The following is a 25,215-nucleotide window of genomic DNA, read 5'->3' as shown; positions in this document are numbered from 1 at the left end:
ACCTTTCTTGTATGACCTCAACCAAATTTCTATAAGACATCTTGCAGTCTATCTGTACGGATCAGTAGGATAATGTTCTGCCTGGGATACGTTTATTATATCAGTTTTGACTGTTATGTAAATTGGCAATAAAACCTATGACTCAAGAATAAAGCTGTGCAAGGAGACCATATGGATCATAGATATTAACTTGCTGGATCACAGCTAAATATGCTGCAGACACACAGGATTGTTCTATTGTGCGGAAACATGTTAGTAGTAAAATGGAATAATATATGTGCAGATTAATAGCATTTTACTGACATCTGAGAAAACATAAAGCGGATAGACTGTGTGGGCATGGTCATAACGTATTTCTGCATAGCAGCCCCCATCTTACAATTATGTATACGATGTGGAGAGATAAATGTATATTCACTCCTAATAACTTGTCTAGTCACTTTTCTAGTTTCTACATTACCACAGTAGTGAAGACATTTTTTCCAGGTTTCAGGGTTTTTGTAGCACATAGAAATCAGTAGATCCAAGCAGCCAAGGTATTTCACATGTTTAGTATTTAATGTATTATGCCAGTAAAGGGGAAAATCTGTTGCAAAGATACCATTTGTTTAAAGGGAACATGTCACTGGAAAATGACCTATGTAACCTCTTCCAGACCGCCAATAGACTTTAAACATCCAGGTGTTCCTGCTCCTACTCTGCACTACCTATAGAGAAGACAGAGATGGTTTCTTACCGTCTGTGCCTTCGCTAGCACTGCATATACAGTAAAAGGAAGCACTGATGATGACAGCGGTCATGTGATTGCTGGGTATAGGGAGGCAGCAGGACCTCTGCAGCCAAAAAATTAAATTTCCTTTGTAACTAGGGCTAATATGCCAACTCTAGTTACAAGGGAAAGAAATAATGAAAATAATAATAGAATAAAATTGAAATCCCCCTAAAGGGGTCTTTTAGAACCTTATGGGGGGAAAATGTCTAAAATAAATGAAAAAATTAATAAATAAAATAATTGAAGTGCCACTGTCAATACAAATCGTTGTTACTTTCCCTGCCAGCATAAGAAAAAAGAAACACATATCTGGTATCTAAAAAAAAAATTCAAAATGGGGAACAAATCCTTAAATATGTTTTAGTCGTCCTTTGTTGTCTTAAAAAAGAGAAAAACAGACACTTATTTTCCCCCTGATATCCCCCCAATGTCAGCAAAAGAAAAGAATATGACTGTGACATAAAAAATATTTATAGCTCTTTAAACCACATGGAAAAACTGAGAATGTGACAGTACAGGAACTGTAAATGGTCCAGTCCTGAACTGTTTAATCAGGTTTTTGTGTTATCTGGCTTTTTTCACTCTTTTGATAATGTTTTTGTGTTCAATTTTAAATATTACTATTTGTATGAAAGATAATAGAGAAATCTTATGATTTTCACAACGGCCACTAAGCCAAATACTAGACTCCAACTTCATGTTCTGCAACAATGATTTTTTTTAGTTGTCATTATTACAAGCAGATGTAAAATGACATATAACACCCGTGTACTCAGCAGGATTAATCAAATATAGCAGGTGATGGTCACAGCTCACCATCTCCCCCTCCCTTCACAATGACATTTACCCAAATCAAGGTATAAATAAAAAGCTCTGCTGAAGAAGTTAAAAAGACAGAGCCAGTAGGCCGGTGTCTGCAGTATAGCCGTGTGGCTTCTGGAAAGGGATATATTCAGTAAAGCATGTTATGAACCTAACATTAGGCTTAATGGCCAGTATAGAAAGTACAAAGTGTTCATATTTTTTAATATAAATAGTAATGTGTAATTATTAAAAAAAAACTTTCTAAAATTTTTTGACATTACTTTTAGCATAAAACCCTCATATTAATATCATATCTTTGTTTTTTAAATGGAATGTGCCTTAAAAAATTACCGAAATATTGGTGTTCTCAAGACTCTCATATTGTTAAGAGTTGTGACTCTGTCACTTACCCCAGCAGGCTACAGGTATCATTTCAAATATTGGTCTTGTAGTAAATCTTCCTTTCCTCCAGCCATGGTAGTAATAATAATAATAATAATAATATATCCCCATCTGGTGCTTGGGAACGGGGACAACATGGGCCTGTGTTATTTCACATGACAGGGCTGAATTTCTGTCCCAGTCCGTACCTGGGTTGTACCCAGCCAATCAGTTGAGTTGGACATTCACTTAACATATACAGTGGGGCAAAAAAGTATTTAGTCAGTCAGCAATACTGCAAGCATCAACACTTAAAAAGATAAGAGGCGTCTGTAATTTACATCATAGGTAGACCTCAACTATGGGAGACAAACTGAGAAAAAAAAAATCCAGAAAATCACATTGTCTGTTTTTTTAACATTTTATTTGCATATTATGGTGGAAAATAAGTATTTGGTCAGAAACAAAATTTCATCTCAATACTTTGTAATATATCCTTTGTTGGCAATGACAGAGGTCAAACGTTTTCTGTAAGTCTTCACAAGGTTGCCACACACTGTTGTTGGTATGTTGGCCCATTCCTCCATGCAGATCTCCTCTAGAGCAGTGATGTTTTTGGCTTTTCGCTTGGCAACACGGACTTTCAACTCCCTCCAAAGGTTTTCTATAGGGTTGAGATCTGGAGACTGGCTAGGCCACTCCAGGACCTTGAAATGCTTCTTACGAAGCCACTCCTTCGTTGCCCTGGCGGTGTGCTTCGGATCATTGTCATGTTGAAAGACCCAGCCACGTTTCATCTTCAATGCCCTTGCTGATGGAAGGAGGTTTGCACTCAAAATCTCACGATACATGGCCCCATTCATTCTTTCATGTACCCGGATCAGTCGTCCTGGCCCCTTTGCAGAGAAACAGCCCCAAAGCATGATGTTTCCACCACCATGCTTTACAGTAGGTATGGTGTTTGATGGATGCAACTCAGTATTCTTTTTCCTCCAAACACGACAAGTTGTGTTTCTACCAAACAGTTCCAGTTTGGTTTCATCAGACCATAGGACATTCTCCCAAAACTCCTCTGGATCATCCAAATGCTCTCTAGCAAACTTCAGACGGGCCCGGACATGTACTGGCTTAAGCAGTGGGACACGTCTGGCACTGCAGGATCTGAGTCCATGGTGGCGTAGTGTGTTACTTATGGTAGGCCTTGTTACATTGGTCCCAGCTCTCTGCAGTTCATTCACTAGGTCCCCCCGCGTGGTTCTGGGATTTTTGCTCACCGTTCTTGTGATCATTCTGACCCCACGGGGTGGGATTTTGCGTGGAGCCCCAGATCGAGGGAGATTATCAGTGGTCTTGAATGTCTTCCATTTTCTAATTATTGCTCCCACTGTTGATTTCTTCACTCCAAGCTGGTTGGCTATTGCAGATTCAGTCTTCCCAGCCTGGTGCAGGGCTACAATTTTGTTTCTGGTGTCCTTTGACAGCTCTTTGGTCTTCACCATAGTGGAATTTGGAGTCAGACTGTTTGAGGGTGTGCACAGGTGTCTTTTTATACTGATAACAAGTTTAAACAGGTGCCATTACTACAGGTAATGAGTGGAGGAAAGAGGAGACTCTTAAAGAAGAAGTTACAGGTCTGTGAGAGCCAGAAATCTTGATTGTTTGTTTCTGACCAAATACTTATTTTCCACCATAATATGCAAATAAAATGATAAAAAAACAGACAATGTGATTTTCTGGATTTTTTTTTCTCAGTTTGTCTCCCATAGTTGAGGTCTACCTATGATGTAAATTACAGACGCCTCTCATCTTTTTAAGTGGTGGAACTTGCACTATTGCTGACTGACTAAATACTTTTTTGCCCCACTGTATAATGATCCCTCTAGCAGTGCTGTGCAAGAAGTCAAAGGGATCTGTCACAGATGTTGTACATCCATGACTTCTCATCTCTGATTACTCATGCTTGTTGGGCTGTGGATCTAGGAGCAATACTTGTTGATCTCCTTTTGCCATATTATTCAAAACATTTTTGAGTGTCTCCTACATACTCCCTAAAGTGTCTCCTATATATTCCCTAAAGTGTCTCCTACATACTCCCTAAAGTGTCTTCTATATATCCCCTAATATGTCTCCTACATACTACCTAAAGTGTCTCATATATCCCCTAAAGTGTCTCCTATATATTCCCTAAAGTGTCTCCTACATGCTCCCTAAAGTGTCTCCTACATATTCTCTAAAGTGTCTCCTACATATTCCCTAAAGTGTCTCCTACTTACTCCCTAAAGTGTCTCCTTCATATTCCCTAAAGTGTCTCCTACGTACTCCCTAAAGTCTCTCCTATATATTCCCTAAAGTGTCTCCTACATACTCCCTAAAGTGTCTCCTACATACTCCCTAAAGTGTCTTCTATATATTCCCTAAAGTGTCTCCTACATACTCCCTAAAGTGACTTCTATATATCCCCTAATATGTCTCCTACATACTACCTAAAGTGTCTCATATATCCCATAAAGTGTCTCCTACATGCTCCCTAAAGTGTCTCCTATATATTCCCTAAAGTGTCTCCTACATACTCCCTAAAGTGTCTCCTAGATACTCCCTAAAGTGTCTCCCTTATATTCCCTAAAGTGTCTCCTACATATTCCCTAAAGTGTCTCCTACATACTTCCTAGTGTCTCCTATATATTAGGCTACGTTCACATTTGCGTTGTGCGCCGCAGCGTCGGCGCCGCAGCGCACAACGCAAACAAAAACGCGGCAAAACGCACGCTAAAACGCTGCATTTTGCGCCGCATGCGTCCTTTTTGGCCGAAAGTTGGACGCAAAAAAAATGCAACTTGATGCGTTTCTTGCGTCCAACGCTTGCGGCCATGCGGCGCAAAACGCAGCACAACGCATGTCCATGCGCCCCCATGTTAAATATAGGGGCGCATGACGCATGCGGCGACGCTGCGGCGCCCGACGCTGCGGCGCTGACCGCAAATGTGAACGTAGCCTTACCTAAAGTGTCTCCTACATACTCCCTAAAGTGTCTCCTATATATCCCCTAAATAAAGTGTCTCCTACATACTCCCTAAAGTGTCTCCTACATACTCCCTAAAGTGTCTCCTACATATTCCCTAAAGTGTCTCCTACATACTCCCTAAAGTGTCTCCCTTATATTCCCTAAAGTGTCTCCTGCATACTCCCTAAAGTGTCTCCTACATACTCCCTAAAGTGTCTCCTAGATACTCCCTAAAGTGTCTCCTACATACTTCCTAGTGTCTCCTATATATTACCTACAGTATCTCCTACATACTCCCTAAAGTGTCTCCTATATATCCCCTAAATAAAGTGTCTCCTACATACTCCCTAAAGTGTCTCCTATATATTCCCTAATGTGTCTCCTACATACTCCCTAAAGTGTCTCCTACATAAAAAACCCTGTATACTGTATATAAATTTCTAAAAGCACAGGGGTACAATATAAACCCATATTAGGATGAATATAAAACCTGTACATGAGGCCTAATTAGTGGAAGAACCGTCAGGCTTCTGAAGTTTAGTAAACATTTAAGGCTCCTCTGGATTTTAGTTTTTGCATTGCTAAAATCATCTAAAATATTTGTCACTATTAACGATGCCTTTCTGGAAAAGTGAGGATTCCTGGACGTCAAATCACCGTAAAATTATAGGAATATATATATACATATATTTTTTTTTTTAAGCAGCCAACATGTCATCTGGTTCAGGGTGCAATGGACTGGTAATTTTCTGGCTTCAAAGATCTTACTTTCTTGGAAATAACTCGACTTCAGAATGAGCGTCCTGTCTTTGAACATGCTATTAGCTTGCAAAGAATATTGCATTAATGAAATAAATTACAAAGGTAAAAATCTATACCCAGTATGCCCAAACTCAATAAGAAAGGTCATAAATGACTGTAAAAAGTTTCTTATACTTGCTGTGACCACTCCAGGCTTCTTCTCATGTGGCTTATGATGTCACCCAGAACACCTCGAGAGGAATTTACTGGTTCCTTACTAGCGGTTTGGCATATACAATTCTTCACCTTATTATTGTTATGACAGTGCACACAGAGTTTTATGGCCAATGTGAAACCAGATAACCTTCCTTTTCATTTTTCTTTTCCATTTTATGGCCTCCACTAAATGAATTTTAGCAGGTCACCCACAAAAAAAGGTGCGATTTACCCTTGCAAGTGCCATTCGGGCCTACAATGCATTTTTGGCAATGTACTGCAGGCTCCTCTATGACTGAAGTGAAACCCATACTGCTTTTCTGTATATCTTGTAAAATCGAGTTGTTAAATTAATCCATCTGGCACAGTTTTTAAGGTAGAGTTTATAGTTAACGCCTGGTTTTCGACACTCGATGCATGGGTTCAGTTTATAGATCCACATGCTTTTTTTCTTTGTTTCCTTTTGGCACATTGTAATTCTGAGCATTTTTCATCTTTTGTTTCTTCCACCCATATTCCTGCTTTTTGATTCATCTTTATCCTAACAAAGTAACACCATTGGGATTTTCATTCTCAGTCAACAACGTAGAGAAACCCAGCAGACTACGGATTTTATTTAGCCTCTATATTTTGTGTGTCTTATATCTCTTAACCTAGAATACACATTGCTTTGTATACTGAACCAAGTTGATTTTTTATAAATTCATTTTTATATAAATTCTTTTGTTATTAATCAGACATCGCCATTTTTGATCAGGTAAATATCTTGCCCAACACTTATTGCCAAGCCAAAATAAATGGTAATGGTAAATACAGATGGCCAAAATACGATTGTTCAAAACTTAGCAATATATTTAGTTGTCTATTAATTTGTCCATTAATAAAAAATAAAGCTACTAGTCACAAACTATTCAGGTGTGCTAAAATGTTTAGTCAAATTACCTTTTTCTCCAAAGCACAACGACTGGCAGTGCAGCGCAAAGTGTATGTACACCATTGGTGCATCCTGTGCATTAGCATAAAGGCCCAAGTGCTAAGGGTGCCCACTTCCAGCTCCAAAGTCGCAAGCAGCTTCTGTCATGGTCTCATGAGGGAGTGCATTTCGATGCGCTTTTGGACTACAAAGGGTGTTTCTGCATAGGAGCTCTTTTCTGTTTGTGTCCACCTTTACCCACAGCTCTCATTACATGGCTGTGAGGACTCAATATACTTCAGTAAAAGCAATTCCCAACTGTAGGAGACATATTTTATATTTCAACAGTATACACCATTAAAGGGGTTGTCTGGTCTAAACTGATAAGTCTGCACTCACTCTGTGTGACTGCAGACTTAGGAGTCACCCCAGTGCACGCACTGCGCGCTGCGAGGATACGCCGGTTTCGGAGCTGGAAATGGCGGTGATGTATGCGTTATGAATACTTCTGGGCAGGAGACGTCTAGTGGAAGTGGCCTTGCTTTATACACTTGTATTGCGTGACAACGTGCCCCGTCTAATGACCCAGCCGTCCCGTGGCCACGGCCATTTATTGGACAAAGCCTCTCTCTACACAAGTGCACGGAGCTAGGCTGCGCCCACTAGATGGACTCTGCCTGGTAGTAGTCATATCGCATATATCATCGCAGTTCCCAGCTCAGAAACCGTGGACTCCTTGCAGTGTCCAGTGCGTGTGCTGGGGGATTCAGAAGTCTACAGTCACACAGAGAGGTCGAACAACCCTTTTAATGTCTAATCGGTGCCAGGTCAATTTCTTATCTGGCTATTTTAAGAACACTCCGATGTGAATGAATGGATTCTTGCAGCTACAGCCATCTTTCCTTTCATGGTGGTGCGAGACAGCACCTCATTCTCTAGATAGTGTTGTATATACCATAGTTGTCTGAGATGGCAATTCTTTAACGCTATTCAAATACAGTACATTGCAAAGAAGTAATACTATATTGTATATTAAATTGCTTTAAATGCAGTTAGTTCAGGGGTATTATATATACTGATTGCTTTTTTTGGTGTTGAGTAGGATTTTTTTCTGTTTTATGAAGAAAATTTGTTTCCTCGTTTCTTGGTAAAGTTTGCTGTTCTATAGATTCAACTAGATGGACTAAAGAGACAGACTAAATTGTAATAAACAGCCAAAAAAGTTTACTGTTTGTAACAGAGATATCTTTCAATATGATTTCATTGGTTCTGCCCCGTGTGCTTGTATATTGTATGCGCAATTATTAGGTAATTTGTATTTTTGATGATTAATTTTATTGAACAAATACAGTGCTGTCGGTAAATTCAAAAGGTTAATAAACCTGAGGCCTGAATGTTTAAGAAAATAAAAGTGAGGTTTTGTCTTTCTTTGGAGAATATCTGTGTGTGCTGAATTGTTGGGTAACTATTAATGTGTAGACCTATTTTGCAACTAAATGAAAAATGTAAACTTTTCAATTACATTTGTTCTTTTTCATCTGTAAGTTATAATAACCAAACCTCAAAAAGTACAAAAATACATTTTTGACGTTTCCCCACAAAATTATTAGTGACCAATATAGCCACCTTTCTTTCTTGTACCACCATACAAGTAATTCTATGTGTTCTCTCACTTATTCTATATGTTCTCTCACTTTATCCTATAGGATCCACCTTGGATGTGTCATTCATACGACAGACATTTTTATGGCCATATGTGATTATCATATATATCTATCACATATTGATCACTTGCCTCTCTCTTGATGTTGTTAGTGAGGTCACCATCTGGATAGTTCTTATCATATTGCCTTGTACATAGGTATACTTTGCATAGATTCATGATTTCAGTTATTAGGTGCACATACGTTTTGATTCCCTTTTGGATGATTATTTTTGACCAGCATATTGATATTGATACTGGATGTATCTTATTTATAATTTTGACTGTATGTCTGGTCTACAATAAACAAAGATTTTTGTTGAAAAATTGACTTTTTTGATGTCCTCGGATTGATCTTATCAATATAGCCACCTGTCACGGGTGTGTCAGCTGTGACAGACAGTCATCCTGGATCCGAAGTTCTTTGCATTTAGCTCAAGCACCTTCTCGATTTTTGCATCTTTGTTATGGAATGCTTTATTCACCTGATTTGCAGACCCATCGGGGCATGTGAGACAGGTGCTTCAGATATTAAGGGATAACAAGTTATATGCCAAACTAGAGAAATGTGTTTTTGCCGTTCAGGAGGTGCAGTTTTTGGGGTACCTGTTGTCATCTTCAAGTTTTTGGATGGATCCGGAAAAGGTTCGGGTTGTACTCGACTGGTACCATCTGGAGAATCTGAAGGCATTTTCTGGGTTTTAATAATTTTTACCAGAAGTTTATTCAAAATTATTCAGTAATGGTGAAACCCCTTACTGACATGACAAGGAATGGGTCTGATTTTTCCAAATGCTCAGCAGGCTTTTTCCCCCTTAAAGAGTTGTTTTGATATTGCACCAATACTCAGTCAGCCGGATGTTTCTCGGTTTTTATCGTAGAAGTGGGATGCGTTGGAGGTGAGGGTTGGGGGTGTGTTGTCTCAGGGTCCGTCCCCTGGTAAATAGCGTCCATGCACCTTCTTTTCCCCAAAAAATTATACTTGACTGAGAAAAATTATGTCGTGTGTAATAGGGAGCTTTTGGCGATTAAATTGGCACCCAAGGAATGGCGACATTGGTTGGAGGGGGCAGTACATCCTTTTACAAAAACCGCTCATATCTTCAATTAGCTAAATGTCTCAATCCTAGACAAGCTAGGTGGTCCTTGTTCTTTACTAGATTCAATTTTGTGGTCACTTTCCATTCAGGAGTTAAAAACTCCAAGGCGGATGCTTTGTCCCGGAGCTTCCCTGGTGATGGTGACCATGAGGACTCTGCCCCAATTTTGCAGAAGGGGTAAGTTTTCTTGGCCTTATACCCTGACCTGGAGGGTGATGTGTTGGAGGCTCAGGGGGACACCCCTGCCTCTTGCCCTTCAGGGTGGTTATGTGTACCATTTTATTTGAGCCGTAAAGTTATTAGGGAACATCATAACTTTGTACTTGCTGGTCATCCAGGGGTTTCTCATTTTTTTTGTGGCCAGGGTTGCATCGGAATGTGGTTGAACAAGTGTCTGCTTGCAGTGTTTGCACACGTTCTAAAGTATCCCATACCAGTAAGGGTACTGTCACACAGTGGCACTTTGGTCGCTACGACGGTACGATTCGTGACGTTCCAGCGATATCCATACGATATCGCAGTGTCTGACACGCTACTGCGATCAGGGACCCCGCTGAGAATCGTACGTCGTAGCAGATCGTTTGAAACTTTATTTCGTCGCTGGATCTCCCGCTGTCATCGCTGGATCGTTGTGTGTGACAGCGATCCAGTGATGCGTTCGCTTGTAACCAGGGTAAACATCGGGTTACTAAGCGCAGGGCCGCGCTTAGTAACCTGATGTTTTCCTGTGGGTAAAAGTAAAAAAAAACAAACCGTACATACTCACATTCCGGTGTCCTTCAGGTCCCTTTCCGTCTGCTTCCCGCTCTGACTGACTGCCGGCCGGAAAGTAAGAGCAGATCACAGCGGTGACGTCACCGCTGTGATCTGCTTTCACTTTACGGCGGTACTCAGTCAGAGCGGGAAGCAGATGGCAAGGGACCTGAAGGACACCGGAATGTGAGTATGTACGGTTTGTTTTTTTTTACTTTTACGCTGGTAACCACGGTAAACATCGGGTTACTAAGCGCGGCCCTGCGCTTAGTAACCCGATGTTTACCCTGGTTACCCGGGACCTCGGCATCGTTGGTCGCTGGAGAGCGGTCTGTGTGACAGCTCTCCAGCGACCACACAACGACTTTCCAACGATCACGGCCAGGTCGTATCGCTGGTCGTGATCGTTGGAAAGTTGCAGAGTGTGACAGTACCCTAAGTCTTGTCCTCTTCTTTCACTACCCATTCCTATCAGACCATGGACACACTAGTCCATGAATTTTATTACTGACCGACAGGCATCGGCAGGCAAGTCTGTGGTTCTGGTGGTTGTGGATACGTTCAGTAAAATGGTGCATTTCATCACTTTACCGGCACTTCCGAATGCCAGGACTCGTGCTCAGGTTTTTGTTAATGAGATTGTGAAGCTTCACAGGGTTCCCTCTGTTGTGTTGTCAGATTGAGTGACCCAATTTGTTGCTAAGTTCTGTCTTTTTCCTCTGCTTTCCATCCACAGTCAAATGAACAGAACAAGCGCACTAATCAGAATTTGGAGACCTACCTTAGGTGTTTTGTTTCTGAAAATCAGTAGGATTGGGCATCTTACTTACCGTTAGCCGAGTTTGCTATTAATAATCACTAAGAATCTACCGGCAGGTGCCCTTTCTTTGGTGCTTATGGTTTCTATCCACAGTTTGGTACTTTTAGTGGGGAAGGGGCTTCGGGATTTCCTGAGGAGGAGCATTTTGCTTTGTCGCTCTCTTCAGTGATGCGGGGGGGTTCATAGTAGTTAGAAGGTCATGGGAGACAGGTACAAACATATGGCTGACAGAAATCACTCGCCAGGTCCGGACCTAAGTGTGATGACTTTGTGTGGTTGTCTATCAGGAATATTAAGTTGAAGATCCCTTCCTGAAAACTGGGACCTAGGTTTATTGGCCCCTATAAAATAACCGCCGTCATTAACCCTGCAGCTTTTCGTCTTGAGTTACCCCAGGCTCTTAAAATTCAATGTGTTTTACAGGTCTCTGCTCAAAAAGTATGTTGAACCTCTTGAGTCCTCTCCTCTGCCACTGTCCCCAATCATTGTTGATGGTAATTTGGAGTTCCAGATTTTGATAATTGTTGATTCTCGTCTTCAGCGCCATTCCCTGCAGTACTTGGTGCGCTGGAGGGGTTATGGTCCAGAAAAGAGGATGTGAGTTCCAGCATCAGAGATGAATGCCCCTTGATCCAGCTGTAGAAGGTCTTTACATTTAGCTCAAGCACCTTGTTGATTTTTGCATCTCTTATCGAGCAATATCCTTCTCCCTCTAGGACCCAATAGTTACCTCCACCTTCTTCTGCTAATCATACACCTGTGCTGAAGGTTTAAATACGTTGTATTGCTGCAGCATGGTGCAGGTGTTAGCTCATACTTGCCTCAGTCTTGTTGGAAGTCCTAACAGTCAGTTAGTGTCTTCCCTGAGGACCCTTGGAGGATTGCTGGTGGATTATCTTGGTGGTCTTCTCAAAGCTAAGTGCCCCCATCTCTCTACACTCTCGGTCTTTAGTTTTAGTGGGGACTGACTAGTGCATACCCCATTCCCTCCCTGTGTAGGGCCTATCACTAGCGTCAGGCAGGGATTAGGTTCCTGCTCAACGATAGGTACAGAACCTATATAGCGATGTTTAGGGCAGACAGGGTGATATTAGATCTGCCTAGAGATCTCCACTCCACTCTTCCCTAGAGTTTGGGCTCCCCCTTCCCTCTTCTTTTTTTGTGCAATTATCCTTCACCCAGCATGACACCACCCTTCTCTTCAATAACAGTCAGAAGCCTTCCATCCATGGAGTTTGTCAGTTTCTTAAGTTTCTGTGGACAATCAACATTTTGCACAGCAGCAACCACAGCCTCCTAGACAGTTATCGCACAGATTTTTGGTAATATTACAAAATCATCTATAGTGAATAGAGATGGGAGAATTCCTGGATGTTCGGGTCCTGCGGGTTCAACCGAACAGTTAAAAAAAAAAGTTAGGGCTTGGGTACCAAAACAATACCTGGACCCAGACCCAATTCACTTGAATTGGGGGCCCGAACATATGACACCTCTCCATTACTATGTCAGTATACTGTGCAACGGTGAGTTCACCGGGAGAAAGTTCTCACAGTGAACTGTGCTGAACTTACCGCTGCACCGTGAGACTTTTTCTCATTGTGCTAGTGGTGATCCCCGTAGTTCAGAGGTCTGCTTGCTGCAGTTCATTTTTCCTTACTTCTCAGCATGAACGGTTGCATGATGCCACCAATCATGTTGAAGAGCACATGTCGCACAGATGAATTAGGGCTTGGGAAACTATGCATTCCAGCCACCCCTCCATCCATCTTTCATCCGTCCCTCATCCTTCCATCCCCTCATCCATCCAGTCATCCCTCATCCATCCAGCCATACCTCCATACATCCCTCCATCCATCCCTCATCCAGCCATCCATACATTCCACATCTAGCCATGCCTTCATCACTCAACCATCCAGCTATCCATCCTTCCCTCATCCAACCATCCCTCCAGCCTTCCCTCTATTCCATGCAGCTCCAGTGACCGGTGGTAACCTTGATCACTTCACCACTAGTCACTGATGCAGAGCTCACAGCAGCTAATTTTTCTACTGGTTCTCAGCCTGGACGGTCGCATCTTGGCAACTTCCAGATTGAAATTGTTTATCCCCAGACATGGATAACAGCATGGGATAGACCAACGGACAGGTGAGGGATATTTTTTTTTTCATTTTTGTATTGTTGCAGAATACCATGGCTTCAATGGAAGGGCGTTAAGTGAGTAGAAATGGGGTTTGATATTTTTAAATATAAATTGAAAAGTGTGATTTGTCTTATTTCAAATATAATACTTTGTATTTGCTTTGTGTTTATTTACAAAATAGCTATAGGAATAGTAATGGATAGTTGTCTTATGTGGATAGTAATGGATAGGTGTCTTATAGGCCATTACTAAGCCGTGGGCTTGATGTCACCGGACAATGCAAAGTTGACATCAACCCCACAAATATGAACCCCACTTTCCACTGCCACAGGGCAAATGGAAAGAGCTAGGCAAAGCGCCAGAATTAGCACCTCTAGTAGATGGGCTTTTTCTGGGTGGCTGTGAGCTGCTATTTTTAGGCTGGGGGGCAAATTTCAATGGCCCCTTACCAGCCTCAGAATACCAACCCCATTTGTCAAAAATGGGGGAACAGCACGCTGGTTTTTTTAATCTATTCTTGATAACCAGCCTTGCTTACAGCTGAGAGTTGGAGCCCCCAGCTGTCAGTTTTTCCTGGCTGGTTATCAAAAATACAAGGGAACCTACCCGATTTTTTTTTAATTATTTATTTAGAGCGCAGGCATTGGCTGATGAATACTCTCATCAGCTGCAGCCTGCTCTTGCTGTTATTAGCAGGCGTAGGCTGATGGGATCAGTAGTCCCATCGGCCCAACACCAGTGACCGGAGGTCACGCTGTTATTTGACAGCATGGGAACCGTGGCTGTCTGACCGGCGGTAATATTTTTACCATCGATCAGAAGCAGTGTTTGCTGCTCTCTCATGCACATTACAGTGCGAGAAACACCCGGTGTTCGGGGGGACGCCAAAGTCGTGAAGTCAGTGTCCATGCCCGAACAGTAAGTGTTTGGTATGGACATCGAACTTTACTGTTCAGGTTCGCCCATCTATATTAGTGTAAGTGAATCAAAACAAAATTAGTCTTAAGATGTAGAAACATTCACATCATATAAAAGTTCTCATTAACAATGGCTTAAGGAGGACTAATAAATAAACTACTCCTTTGTCTCCGAATTCCCTGTTTGCAAACTCTCTACAGCATCAGGAGCCATCTTTCTTTTCCATTATAGAATGCACCTTGCTGCTATTCAACTACTGACATTTTATGTAAAATGCCAACAGTAAAGTACAGAGACTAAACAAGAACATAACATTAATAGGCACAAATAGAAAGTGCGTTTAAGAAGTTTGTGCTTTTTTTCTGTACTTTGTCTAGCCACTATGAGAAGCAAACTGTAGGGTCCGATTCTGATTGTTCTTTATTTAATGAAGCTTGACACAATCTATAGTAATGAAGAGAAGGTACTTTCATCTGTCCATTCTTGCTTACAGCGTGATCTGTACACATTCAGGCAGGAGTGCATAGTGCGTAGGTAGTTGGACAAGAGATAATAAAAATATAATAGCTTAATACTTAAAAGGTCAGGTTGACAGTTATTAATGTTTTACAGTTTTTATCATGTAGTAAAAAAAAAGAAGAAGCAGAGTGGATATGGAAATGTGTGCCTGCTATGTTTTAGATATATGTTAGATACCAGCTCACCATTATTTTCAATATTTTTAATAATTTATTAAAGAGTTGGTTTTGTGATAGATAGATATATATATATCATGTAGATCTCACTTGCATGCATACTCCTCTATAATCATATATACTCATATATCCACAGCTAATATATACTCAGCTAGTTTATAATCAATTGCTCTACTTGACCACATGAGCTAGGCCAGATGGTTCCTCGGTACTTTCCAGACACCCGAAAAGCGGAACAGTACCAGATGTATTAAGTGATGATCAGATGTCTCAACTTTGTCCTAGATGCAGAGAGCTACATTTTAGTTGCTTAATCAGCATTCATATGTGCATTAATCAAAATATTCCATATATATTTAGATAACCAATAACAGAGGAGCTAGACAATATGGTAATTAACTAACCACCCCTAACCACTCCTTTCTATATGCAATTATAAAACTATGTATGTACAATAAATCATCAGTATTGATGGAATGTTATTGACACAATGGTGTGCAGTCTCATTCCTTGAGTGCTCAAAATACTCAGTCTTATTGGGAACGGCGACAGCACACACAGGGATAGATTTATCCAAACCAAATTTCCATAACAGTTTCAAGGTTTTAAATGGTTAAATTTGCAAAGTGCTTTTAAAAACAAGTAACTTTTCAATTTGCCTCCTATTAAAAATCTTCTGTGTTCTCAAAAACAGAAGATTTTCATTTCTCTAGGTAACAGCTTTTTATGTAGGTTACCGGCTACCCTGTCGCATCAGTGACCGGAAACCTGGGTAAGGAATGTGTGCTAAAGCTTAGAGCCCCTCTCCAGCTGTCCGAATCAGATTATTTGGCCAGTTTCAGTTTTATTTCACTTCTTCCACTACACATTCAATTCCAAATGAAAACATGAACAAAATATCAATTTTTAAACTGAAAATGAAGAAAAAGGAATAATAGGCTTCTCATAAAAATAACAGTGTCTGCATTTTCATTTACAAACTCAAAATTATTTACAGTATAAACTGAAATGTGTTTACAGACTTTGCTTTTCCGTTAATCACTGAGCTAATATTTAGTTGTTTGACCTTTATTTCTGAGAACTGCTTTACATCTGTGAGACATGGAGTCAAGTAAAATCTGACAACTGTGAACAGATATTCCAGCCCAAGCTTACCCGACTACATTCCACATTTCTTTTGCATTCTTAGGTTTTGCATCAAAGACAGTCTTTTTGATGTCCCTCCACAATTACTCAATCAGATTGAGCTCTGGGGATTGGGCTGGCCACTTCATGACATGAATCTTGTTGGTCTGGAACCAGGATTTTGCCCACTTGCTGGTGTGTTTGGGGTCGTTGTCCTGCTAAAACACCCATTTCAAGGGCATTTCTTCTTCAGCATAAGGCAACATGACCTCTTCCAGTATTTTGATATTGGATGCTTCTTTGCCATTCATGTGATTTTATGATCTATGTGGATGGTAGTATTTCTTTTCCTACCAGGTATTTCGGGTCTTGTTTGCCATTTTAAAGCTTTGGAAATATTTTTAGCCAATTATTTTCTGCACTTATTTAATTGTTTTCCCCTCTCCAATCAATTTCTTGATCACAGTCCTTTCTCTTTTGGTACAATGTCTGGAACGACCCATTTTTCACCCAAGCAAGGGCTAAAACCAGGAGGTAGGACATTTTCTACCCTCCTTCTGTAAACAAGGGCCAAAATTGACACCTGTTTCTTCACAGAATGAATGATCTTACTAATTGAACTCCACATTGCTATTAGCTAGAAGGCCCTACTTTCATTACATGAGTCAATTACACCCAATTAGCAGCGTGCATGTCATGACTGTTGATTCTGTTGGTTGCCTATTACGCGCCTACACCTAGTCATCATTTTTTTTACCATTTTGTATAATCTTTAATGCTAAAAACAGCAATTGCACACATTAGTGATGTTAGACTGCTATTATTTTGCACTTAATCGTATCTGTCATGGCTACAGACCGGGTCTGACTTTAGCGCAGTACAATGTGAGTGCTGTGAGCACCAGGCAAATAAGGGCTCAAACTCAGCTTAGGACTTCTACTTACCAGTCATTGCATGAAATGGAGGAAGATTTACTTAGAACAGTATTCTATTTGATAAGAAATTAGGTGACAAGCATGACAAGCATGACACTTCATGTCACATGAATGGACAGAGGCCCTAATTAGCATTATTCTCTACCCTCCTACACATTAATGGATTAGAAATTGTTATTTCTTCTTGACATGCCTTACTTTTGGGGAAATATTGAAAAACTTACCAAAACAATTTTTAACTACCATTCAGACAAGATCAAGTCCATGCAGAATAGACTATAGACAAGCTGCAGACTTGGACAGACATGTGTATATGCGTAAATGGACCCAATACAGTTCTATGGGCAGTGAGCAGAACTGTGAGAATGTAATGTACAACGAGTAAAACAACACTTTACTTTGACATATTCATGAGTCCATTAATGTAATAAAAAACCCATTAACCTCATGATAGTCAGGGTCATTTAGAATGTCACATCAATTCTTGTCCTTAGTATTTAATCTTTTTTGGGCCAATCTAATCCACATTTCAGAGTGTTTATACCTCATTTACAATTTACACGTCTTATAATTTTGTGCATGAAATGAATTTGTTGAGTGTATGATGAAATGGCAATGTTTGCATTTTCCTTGGGTGATCTGACGTCACATGAAATAACAGGTTTTTATAGAGTAGCCTGTGTGGGAATATGCCCTGCTTGTAATTAAAATGTATTTTGTGGCATTTATATTGTTCCTTACAATATATTTATAAAGCCTTATGTATTTCTGGAATAGAACCTAAAATAATGTTACACGTAGGTGGTCCTTTTTTGGCTAACTTGTATGCTATATCATTAGGCCATATGGTCATCAGTTATGGATAATGTACATCTTCTTCAGTCTCCAGTGCTAATTTGTCTTTCCTCCTGTGCTGCAGCACTTTATAGGACAGTCATTAAAAGACATAAGAAATCTAGAGATATATTGTAGTAGTAAAAACACATCATGCCTCAGCAGACACAGATTCCAGAAAGGAGAGTGCTAACTATATAGTACAGTTGCAAATCCAAATTTATCCATATACAAATCCTGTTTTTAAATGTTGGGCCATAATAAATCCTTCCTATAGATTTTGTTGTCCATTTTTTTCCCTGTATTAATTTATATTTTTACAGCCATCGTATTTAGTTGTTTATACTTTCTTTTTCCTATTTTTTTGGTAACTAGAGAAGTTTTCGGGGTCCAGATTTGTCTAATTCATTCCAGAGAGTGTCACTGAAGAAAAGAAAAATATGTGGCATTGCAACTTTTATATCTTTTGTGGGAAAAATGCTTATTTTGTATATCCTATGAAGAAGAATAGAATAGCATTGCTAATTGTTTTCATTGGCAGCTATTCAAAATGTAATATTGTTGTTCACTAGTCTAGTAGACCTTTATTGTGAACGTACTCCAGTAGGGTACTGAGCGCTGTACCTCTATAATTCTAATGTCCACTGGGTCAGTACAGGCAAGCCTTAGAGGTAAGTCGATATAAAGACGATCTCAGCCCCTGTGTTCTAGTTGTCAGTTGGGGTCTCAGCTCCTGGCTCCCAACTACTAACCTGCTAATGTTTTAGATGTATTTGTGCTTGTATCTGTCATTTCAGGTAACATTTCAGAATAACGTTTTGTGTGTGTCTTTGAGGAATAACATAGTTTCTTATATGACTTGTAGCCTGCATTTTTCATCAGTTTTCTCATCTGCAGTCTGTATTTTTTTGTTTCAGCTGTTTTTTACCTTGGTCTTCTTTCTTTATAGCATGCATACAGAAGCAGCAGTGCATTATAGAGTACATTATACTGGAATATTGAGCTGTGTGGCTGTGAATTCTGTACTAGAGTGAGATAAATTTGCTAGAAGCTGCAGCAAGCTCTGCCTGTGTCTCTGCCATGTGCCAACCACCGCCACAGTGGCAATGCACCAGCAGGGCGGACGGCCTGTTGCCCCACAGCACCCATGCTGCAAGACTGAGCCCCCATGACTCCAGACCGCGCCGCCCCACCAGCACAAAGCCACGGCAACAATGGCTGCCACACAGTCTCGCAGCATGGATGCTGTGGGGCAACAGGCCATCCGCCTTGCTGGTGCATTGCCGCTGTGGCGGTGGTCGCCGCATGGCTCCACTCCATTAGGGCGGTAGGACCCACTACGAGGTTTGCCGTGACGTGGCAGTGGGCTCCATACAGTCTGATCAGAATGTTAAACTGAAAACCTCATATTCAGTTATATATTTTTGCCTAGCGGCTTTAGATCAACTTATGATTTTTGGATGTGCGGTTCATGCCTTTTTTTTTTCCTTTTTGTTCAAAGCATTTATCTCCTTACTGAGAAAATGGACCAAGAGGAGAGATGGGCGAACCTGAACAGTAAAGTTTGTCGTCCGTACCGAACACCTACTGTTCGGGCATGGACACCGAACACAGACTTACTTACTGTTCGAGTTTGGTTGCCCAAACACCGGGTGTTTGTCGCAATGTCATGTGCATGACAGCACGGCAAACATCGCTTCGGATCAGCTGTGAAATCATCACCACCGGTCAGACAGCCGCAGTTCCTGCGCTGTCAAAAGACAGCGTGAGCCCACAGCTATAATCAAAGGTATAAAGTTCACCTCCGGTCAGCTGTCACCTGCTGCCGCTAATAACAGTGACAGCAGGAGCAGCTGATGGGAGTATTTATCAGCCGGTGCCTGCGTTGTAAATGAAAAAGAAAAATCGGGAACTTTTAGGTAACTAGCCAGATAAAACTCAGCTGTCAGGGAGTGACCAATACATAGGCCATTGTTGAATAAGGTAAAAGAGACTAATTGTGGTAACAGACTGTTCAAGTAATGTGCTGCCCCTTGAGAACTAATGCGCTTGACAATAAGCAGAAACCATGAAGCTTATGTCTCCCAAGTGTTGTAAAGTGCTGTCTCATAGTCCTTGCTGCTCTTTACTTCTTATGTAGTGATTATTTTGTAATTGTTCACACTTCCCAAGCTGTTGCTATCTTAGATATCTCATTTTTCACAATGGTAATTCATGTCCATGCTTCTCTTATGGCACAAGAAATGTTACAAATTTGTAACATTTGTATTATTCAAAGTATCCAGCTGTCAATGACCATCAAGTGAAGGCTACATCAGCTGTTACAGAAAACAGCTTTGTGTATACAATAAGACTGAACTCCACCTACTACAAAATATTAATAACGTAAACTAGAATTTAACATTGAACATGGAACATACAGTAAACATTTATTATTTTAAACTATCTTTACTTTCAGGCTGCTGGAGATATGAAAAAGATACAAACAATGCTAGTACCTACATAGAGTTTCTATAGAGCTTATTTTCTTTATTTTCTTTCTCTTTTTTATCAGGGCTGGGAAGAATCAGTGGATGCGGCATTATCTCATCTTTTAAGGACGTGTTTATCTAAGAGTTCTAAAGATCAGGCGTTAAACCTCAGCAGCCAGTTGAGCATTCCAAAAGATACATCCAAGCTGAAGAAACACATCACCTTGTTGTGTGATAGGCTGGCCAAAGGCGGCAGGTTGTCTTTAAGTGCTGATTCTGGATCTCAGCACTCTCTTCTCATGCCAGGTAAAAGGTTTTGAGATCTTGAAGACTCTTTTGTGAACATGACTGTAAAGGGATTGATTTCATGCTGTTCATTAGATATTATGATGTATAGTTATGTTTTTAAAGGGTTGTCCAGAGCTGTAATATTGATGGCTTTAGTGACAAAAATGTATAATTAGTGGAGAAAGGTTGAATTTGGTGGACCTAGGTCTGTTTTCAACCTATGTAACTATGCAGATCAATGGGGGCACTCTCACAGATCAGCCCTTGGCTGATGTAAAGGGTGTGCAGAGGAGGAACAGCTCAGCTCTGTAAACTGTGTAGTGGCCATTCTCAGGTGCAGCAGTTCAGCTTCCTGTGAAGTGAACGGGAGCTGAGCTGCAGTACCCGACAGTGTATTGAGCTGTGCCGTTCCCGTTCAATGTGGGAGCTGCAAAAAGCCGATCTATGTGGTTGCCTCATGTTGGACCCTCACTGATCTGTCTCCTGAGGATTGATTGTCAATATCTACGTCCTCAAGAACTCTTATAATAATGTAATAAAAGAACAGCTCTTCTAAGTGCAGTATGCTACCTTCAGCAAGATGAAAAAAGGTAGCCTTTATTTCAGCTCCATTGGATCATTAGGGATAAAAGCACTTTACCGGTTTCGAACATGTAGCTCTTAACTATAGGATGTTAAGTAAAGGTCTGTGTTCAGCCCTCATGCCGGACTTATGTAACTCTTAGTTCTCACTTCCATGATGCAGAAAAAGATATATAGCAACTACATGATACTTATAGAGTAGACTTGACGTAGGGGTGAACGCAGGATCCTTTGCATCATGTTTTACATTTTATCTCCTTACTAAATCTGCTAGGAATTAAAACATAATCACATAAGCAGGCTTTTATTCCCATGGTGTGCTGATTTTACTGCACTGGGACCAATGTTTTCTCAGTTGCATCAAACTCTATGATTCGGCCCCCGGTCAGCATCTAGACCTCTCCGCCTGTCTGGCACAACAGCTGGAGCGCCGTACAGCTCGAAATGATGCCATGTACAGGTGGCAATGACTCCAGTGGAAATTATAGTATCAGTTTCGTTTACAGTTTTCATCTAACATTTTAGTAAAACATTGGGTGGGAAATCTATCGGAGGGCCGGCTAGACGAGCACAGGGCCATACTTGTTTGCTGAGATAAATATGCTTGAATGTACATGTCCAATGGCGGCAGAGATCCTAATCAGAAGTCCTTAAATAACATGGGATGTGAAGAAACCATGATTGCCACATGCTGTATCATCCTCAACATGGTCTCTTTACAGGTGTAAACAGCAAAAATAACTACTAGCCAGTAAAGTAAGGTCCCTTTACTTCCCTACCAGTTCTGTTGAAGAAATGTTAAATATGAGAACTGATTTCATGGCCTCTTAACTATCTCAACAGCGTGTTGAGTTTTTGGAATGTTTCCCGTACTCCGCTAATGCAAAGTGGAATATGAAAAGTCAAAGGCCTTGTAAATAATACCCTCTTTAATATGTTTAAAGAGTAACGACCGTGATGAGAGTCAACATCCTCCTGGGATAGTAAAACCCTTTTTCTCCCTTTGCTCACTGACCGCTTATAATGGTGACCAAACTTTCTTTTTATGGACGACTGTAGACGCTAATAAAGTGTACAAGGGAAAGCAACTTGTTCACCTTAGATATTTATTGTTTTCTTGTTCAGATGTTTCTGTGGAGCAGTAAGAATTCTTTTAACCCTGTCCTATGTTGTGTATCTGTTTTTAGCAACATATAGAAATTGGCATTCTACTGTTTTTAATTTTAATTAATTTTTTATTCTCCTATAGGTTTAGTGTGACCTCACCAAAGTCTGTGGGCAATGCATAGCAGTTTTCATCTACTGTATTTGTAGTGTCTTAATACTAATCCAATTTCACAGTCGTAATCTGGATTTGTCATGTGTTTTAACATTGTTCTCTGGCATCAATAGGGGAATCCGTGGACCCTCCGGATAAGGATACAGAAGCTGGATTCTAATCCCTACAGTGATGCTACTTCTGTGGATCCCTGCTGTCTGCCACATCTCAACTATGAAGATTTGCATGTGATTTCCCGAGGATGGATTGGGCATCCACGAATGGTCTGCAAATACCAGTTAACCTATGGCAAACTGATTTTGTTCTCTATTTTTTATGATTTTGTAAGCATCCTTTTTACATAGCACGTTTACAATTCAATAATAAAATCTCAGTCATTTCCATCTACAAGATTGTTACGGGAAAATCCCCTTTGGCTACAAAATGCAATGTTGAAATATTTTCTCTTTAAAATGAATAGCTTAAATCGTTGTCTAAGATTTGGAAAATATGGTAATCTGTCACCAATCTGAGAGCAGTGCAGTGTAGAGACAGACACACTGATTCCAGCAATGTGTCATTTACTGGGCTGCTTGTTGTAGTTTTGATAAATTCACAGTTTTATCAGCAGGAAATTATCACTATAAAACTAATATAACTGCTGCCACATAGTTCTCCATATTAATGAGCTTTGTATAACTTCACCCCCACCACTCATTGGCAGCTTTCTGCCTATTCACAGAGAACACAGAAAGCTGCCAATCAGTGCTGTGGGCGGGGTTGTCTAGAGCTCAACATTCAGAGAACTGGTAGATTCGCAGCAAATAAACCGTGATTTTATCAAAACCACAGCCAGCTGCTAAGTGAATAGGTCCGAGCTGCATTACCACACACAACCTTTAGACAGGTTGGAGCTGTATTTCGAAAAAATCAGCCACGTTTTTTCAGTCCTTAACAAACTCGTCAAAGTAAGGAACCAATGTCACCAGCTATTTCCCGATTTTATCATACTATGAGTGATATTTAGAATTTTCAGGGTTGTTTTATCACTTTTAGGACTATACAAATTGCTAATAAATTGTGAGTTACCAATTTTATAAGTAGAAAATGTATAGTTTACATGTTACTCTGGAGCCATACTGTGAGCACTGGCAACCAGCAGCAGTTTACTGATAATGTAGGATTGTATTAGGAAGTTGTTGCTAGAGATCCACTGTAAGGATGTACTGCATGTAAGTCGCACATTACCTGCATATGTTATTTGCCAGACGTGCTGTCTTATAATGGATATCGTTTCATGGGACGATCACGGTAAAACAGTCATCCTCCATTTGTAGCACACAGTGGTTTTCTGGGCGTGCATGCGAGGACGGTGCTTAGACTTCTTTGCAGTAAGTAGTTGCTGCAATTTCAGTACTTGCCATTTTCTTGCTTACATAGAGCCGTGACAAACAGCAGGGTATGTGCAAAGCATATCTGCAAGTAATAGGGTCAAACAGAACGCTGTGATTGCCATGTCATTTTTTTATTGTACTCTAATTTTTTACTATTGTTTAATGTAGAAAATAATAAATAATAAATATTTGTTTGGTGTTTGTGTTATTTTTTTCAATGCTATACGTAATCAGCAACATTCATATATTATTACATTTCCAGGAGGTGATGATAGATATTTGTATGGCAATTATATTACAGAGGAGAGCGGCACAAAGATAATAAAATCTGACTTTTTAACTGCACTATTGACATATATACTATGCTAAGCTCTATCATACTTTCCGGTAATGATGGAAATCAGCCATCAACTGAATATACATGTAAACAATGAGAAAAGAGGTGGCTCGAAAATAAGAACAAATGCAAATGTAGTAGTTCACTTTTAAAAGCAACTATTACATGTTTGAAGGGGAAATAAATATGTACAATAGAGTTGAAAGAATAGAAAAAGAAGAAACAGACAGATACAGGGGCAGACTGGGCAAAGGGACATGGGGGTAGAGTCTCTTCATCAGCCGGGCCGGCTCTTAGCCTTTAATTGTGCCGACCCTGCCGTGACTGCAAAATACACTGTGTGCAGCCGTGTCTACTAAAATGACGTCCCTCAGCAAGCCCTGCACTGCCATCTTCCCACCGGAGAGGAGCCAGCCTGGGGAAGGTGAATGTGATCTTCTGGCTTCCCCATGTTAAAACACCCCTAATATGTCTGTATGTCTGCATTTGTCTGCATGTCTGTGTATTAAATGTGAACATGTGTCTGTGCATGTCTACATACCGTTTGTGGAGGAGATCATTAGCATAACGACAGAATATAACATCTCTCAACAACAAGACCGTTAATACGAGGCATACAGGTAGTACTAGTTTAACATTTCTATCATGTGTGGCCATGTTATTAGGTCATATAAGTCCCGGGGGTGATAGATTCCCTTTAACCCCTTTCCTACTTTAGACCTGCAATTACATCTAAGGTGGGCTCCCCCTGTTTGCTGTAGGCTCCGGCAGTGAGCCCTCAACTTTTCCAGCACATGTCAGCTGATGTGAACAGATGATATGTGCCCACAGCTGTTAACACATTAAATGCCGCTGTCAATCTCTTTAACATGCTTACGCTGGAAGCGCGACGCTAATTCCGCCCAACGGCACCCGTGTCACATGACTGCGGGTCGCCGATGGGTTTAGTATCTACAAACTCATAATGACCTGGAGAATTATAATGGCAGGCAGTTTTAGAATTTAGTGAACATGGTAAAATAGCAAAACCTAAAA

General features: G+C 40.5%; 1 protein-coding gene across 4 annotated transcripts in view; it reads left to right on the top strand.

Moving 5' to 3' along the window:
* The window catches only part of BBS9 (Bardet-Biedl syndrome 9), a 594,435-nt gene extending 570,390 nt beyond the window's left edge, over window positions 1-24,045 (top strand). For all 4 annotated transcript variants that reach the window (XM_077269285.1, XM_077269283.1, XM_077269284.1 and 1 more), the window contains 2 exons: window positions 20,405-20,627; window positions 22,584-24,045. In XM_077269285.1, the coding sequence (XP_077125400.1) occupies window positions 20,405-20,627; window positions 22,584-22,630 (270 nt within the window). In that variant the 3' untranslated portion in view covers window positions 22,631-24,045. The remainder of the gene's footprint in view (window positions 1-20,404; window positions 20,628-22,583) is intronic.
* The last annotated feature ends 1,170 nt before the right edge of the window (window positions 24,046-25,215 follow it).

This window comes from Ranitomeya variabilis, chromosome 6 (genome assembly GCF_051348905.1).
Source record: "Ranitomeya variabilis isolate aRanVar5 chromosome 6, aRanVar5.hap1, whole genome shotgun sequence".
In the NCBI taxonomy this organism is placed as follows: Eukaryota; Metazoa; Chordata; class Amphibia; order Anura; family Dendrobatidae; genus Ranitomeya; species Ranitomeya variabilis.
Note: the sequence above shows the minus strand (reverse complement) of the source record. Positions and strands in the feature narration are given on the sequence as shown.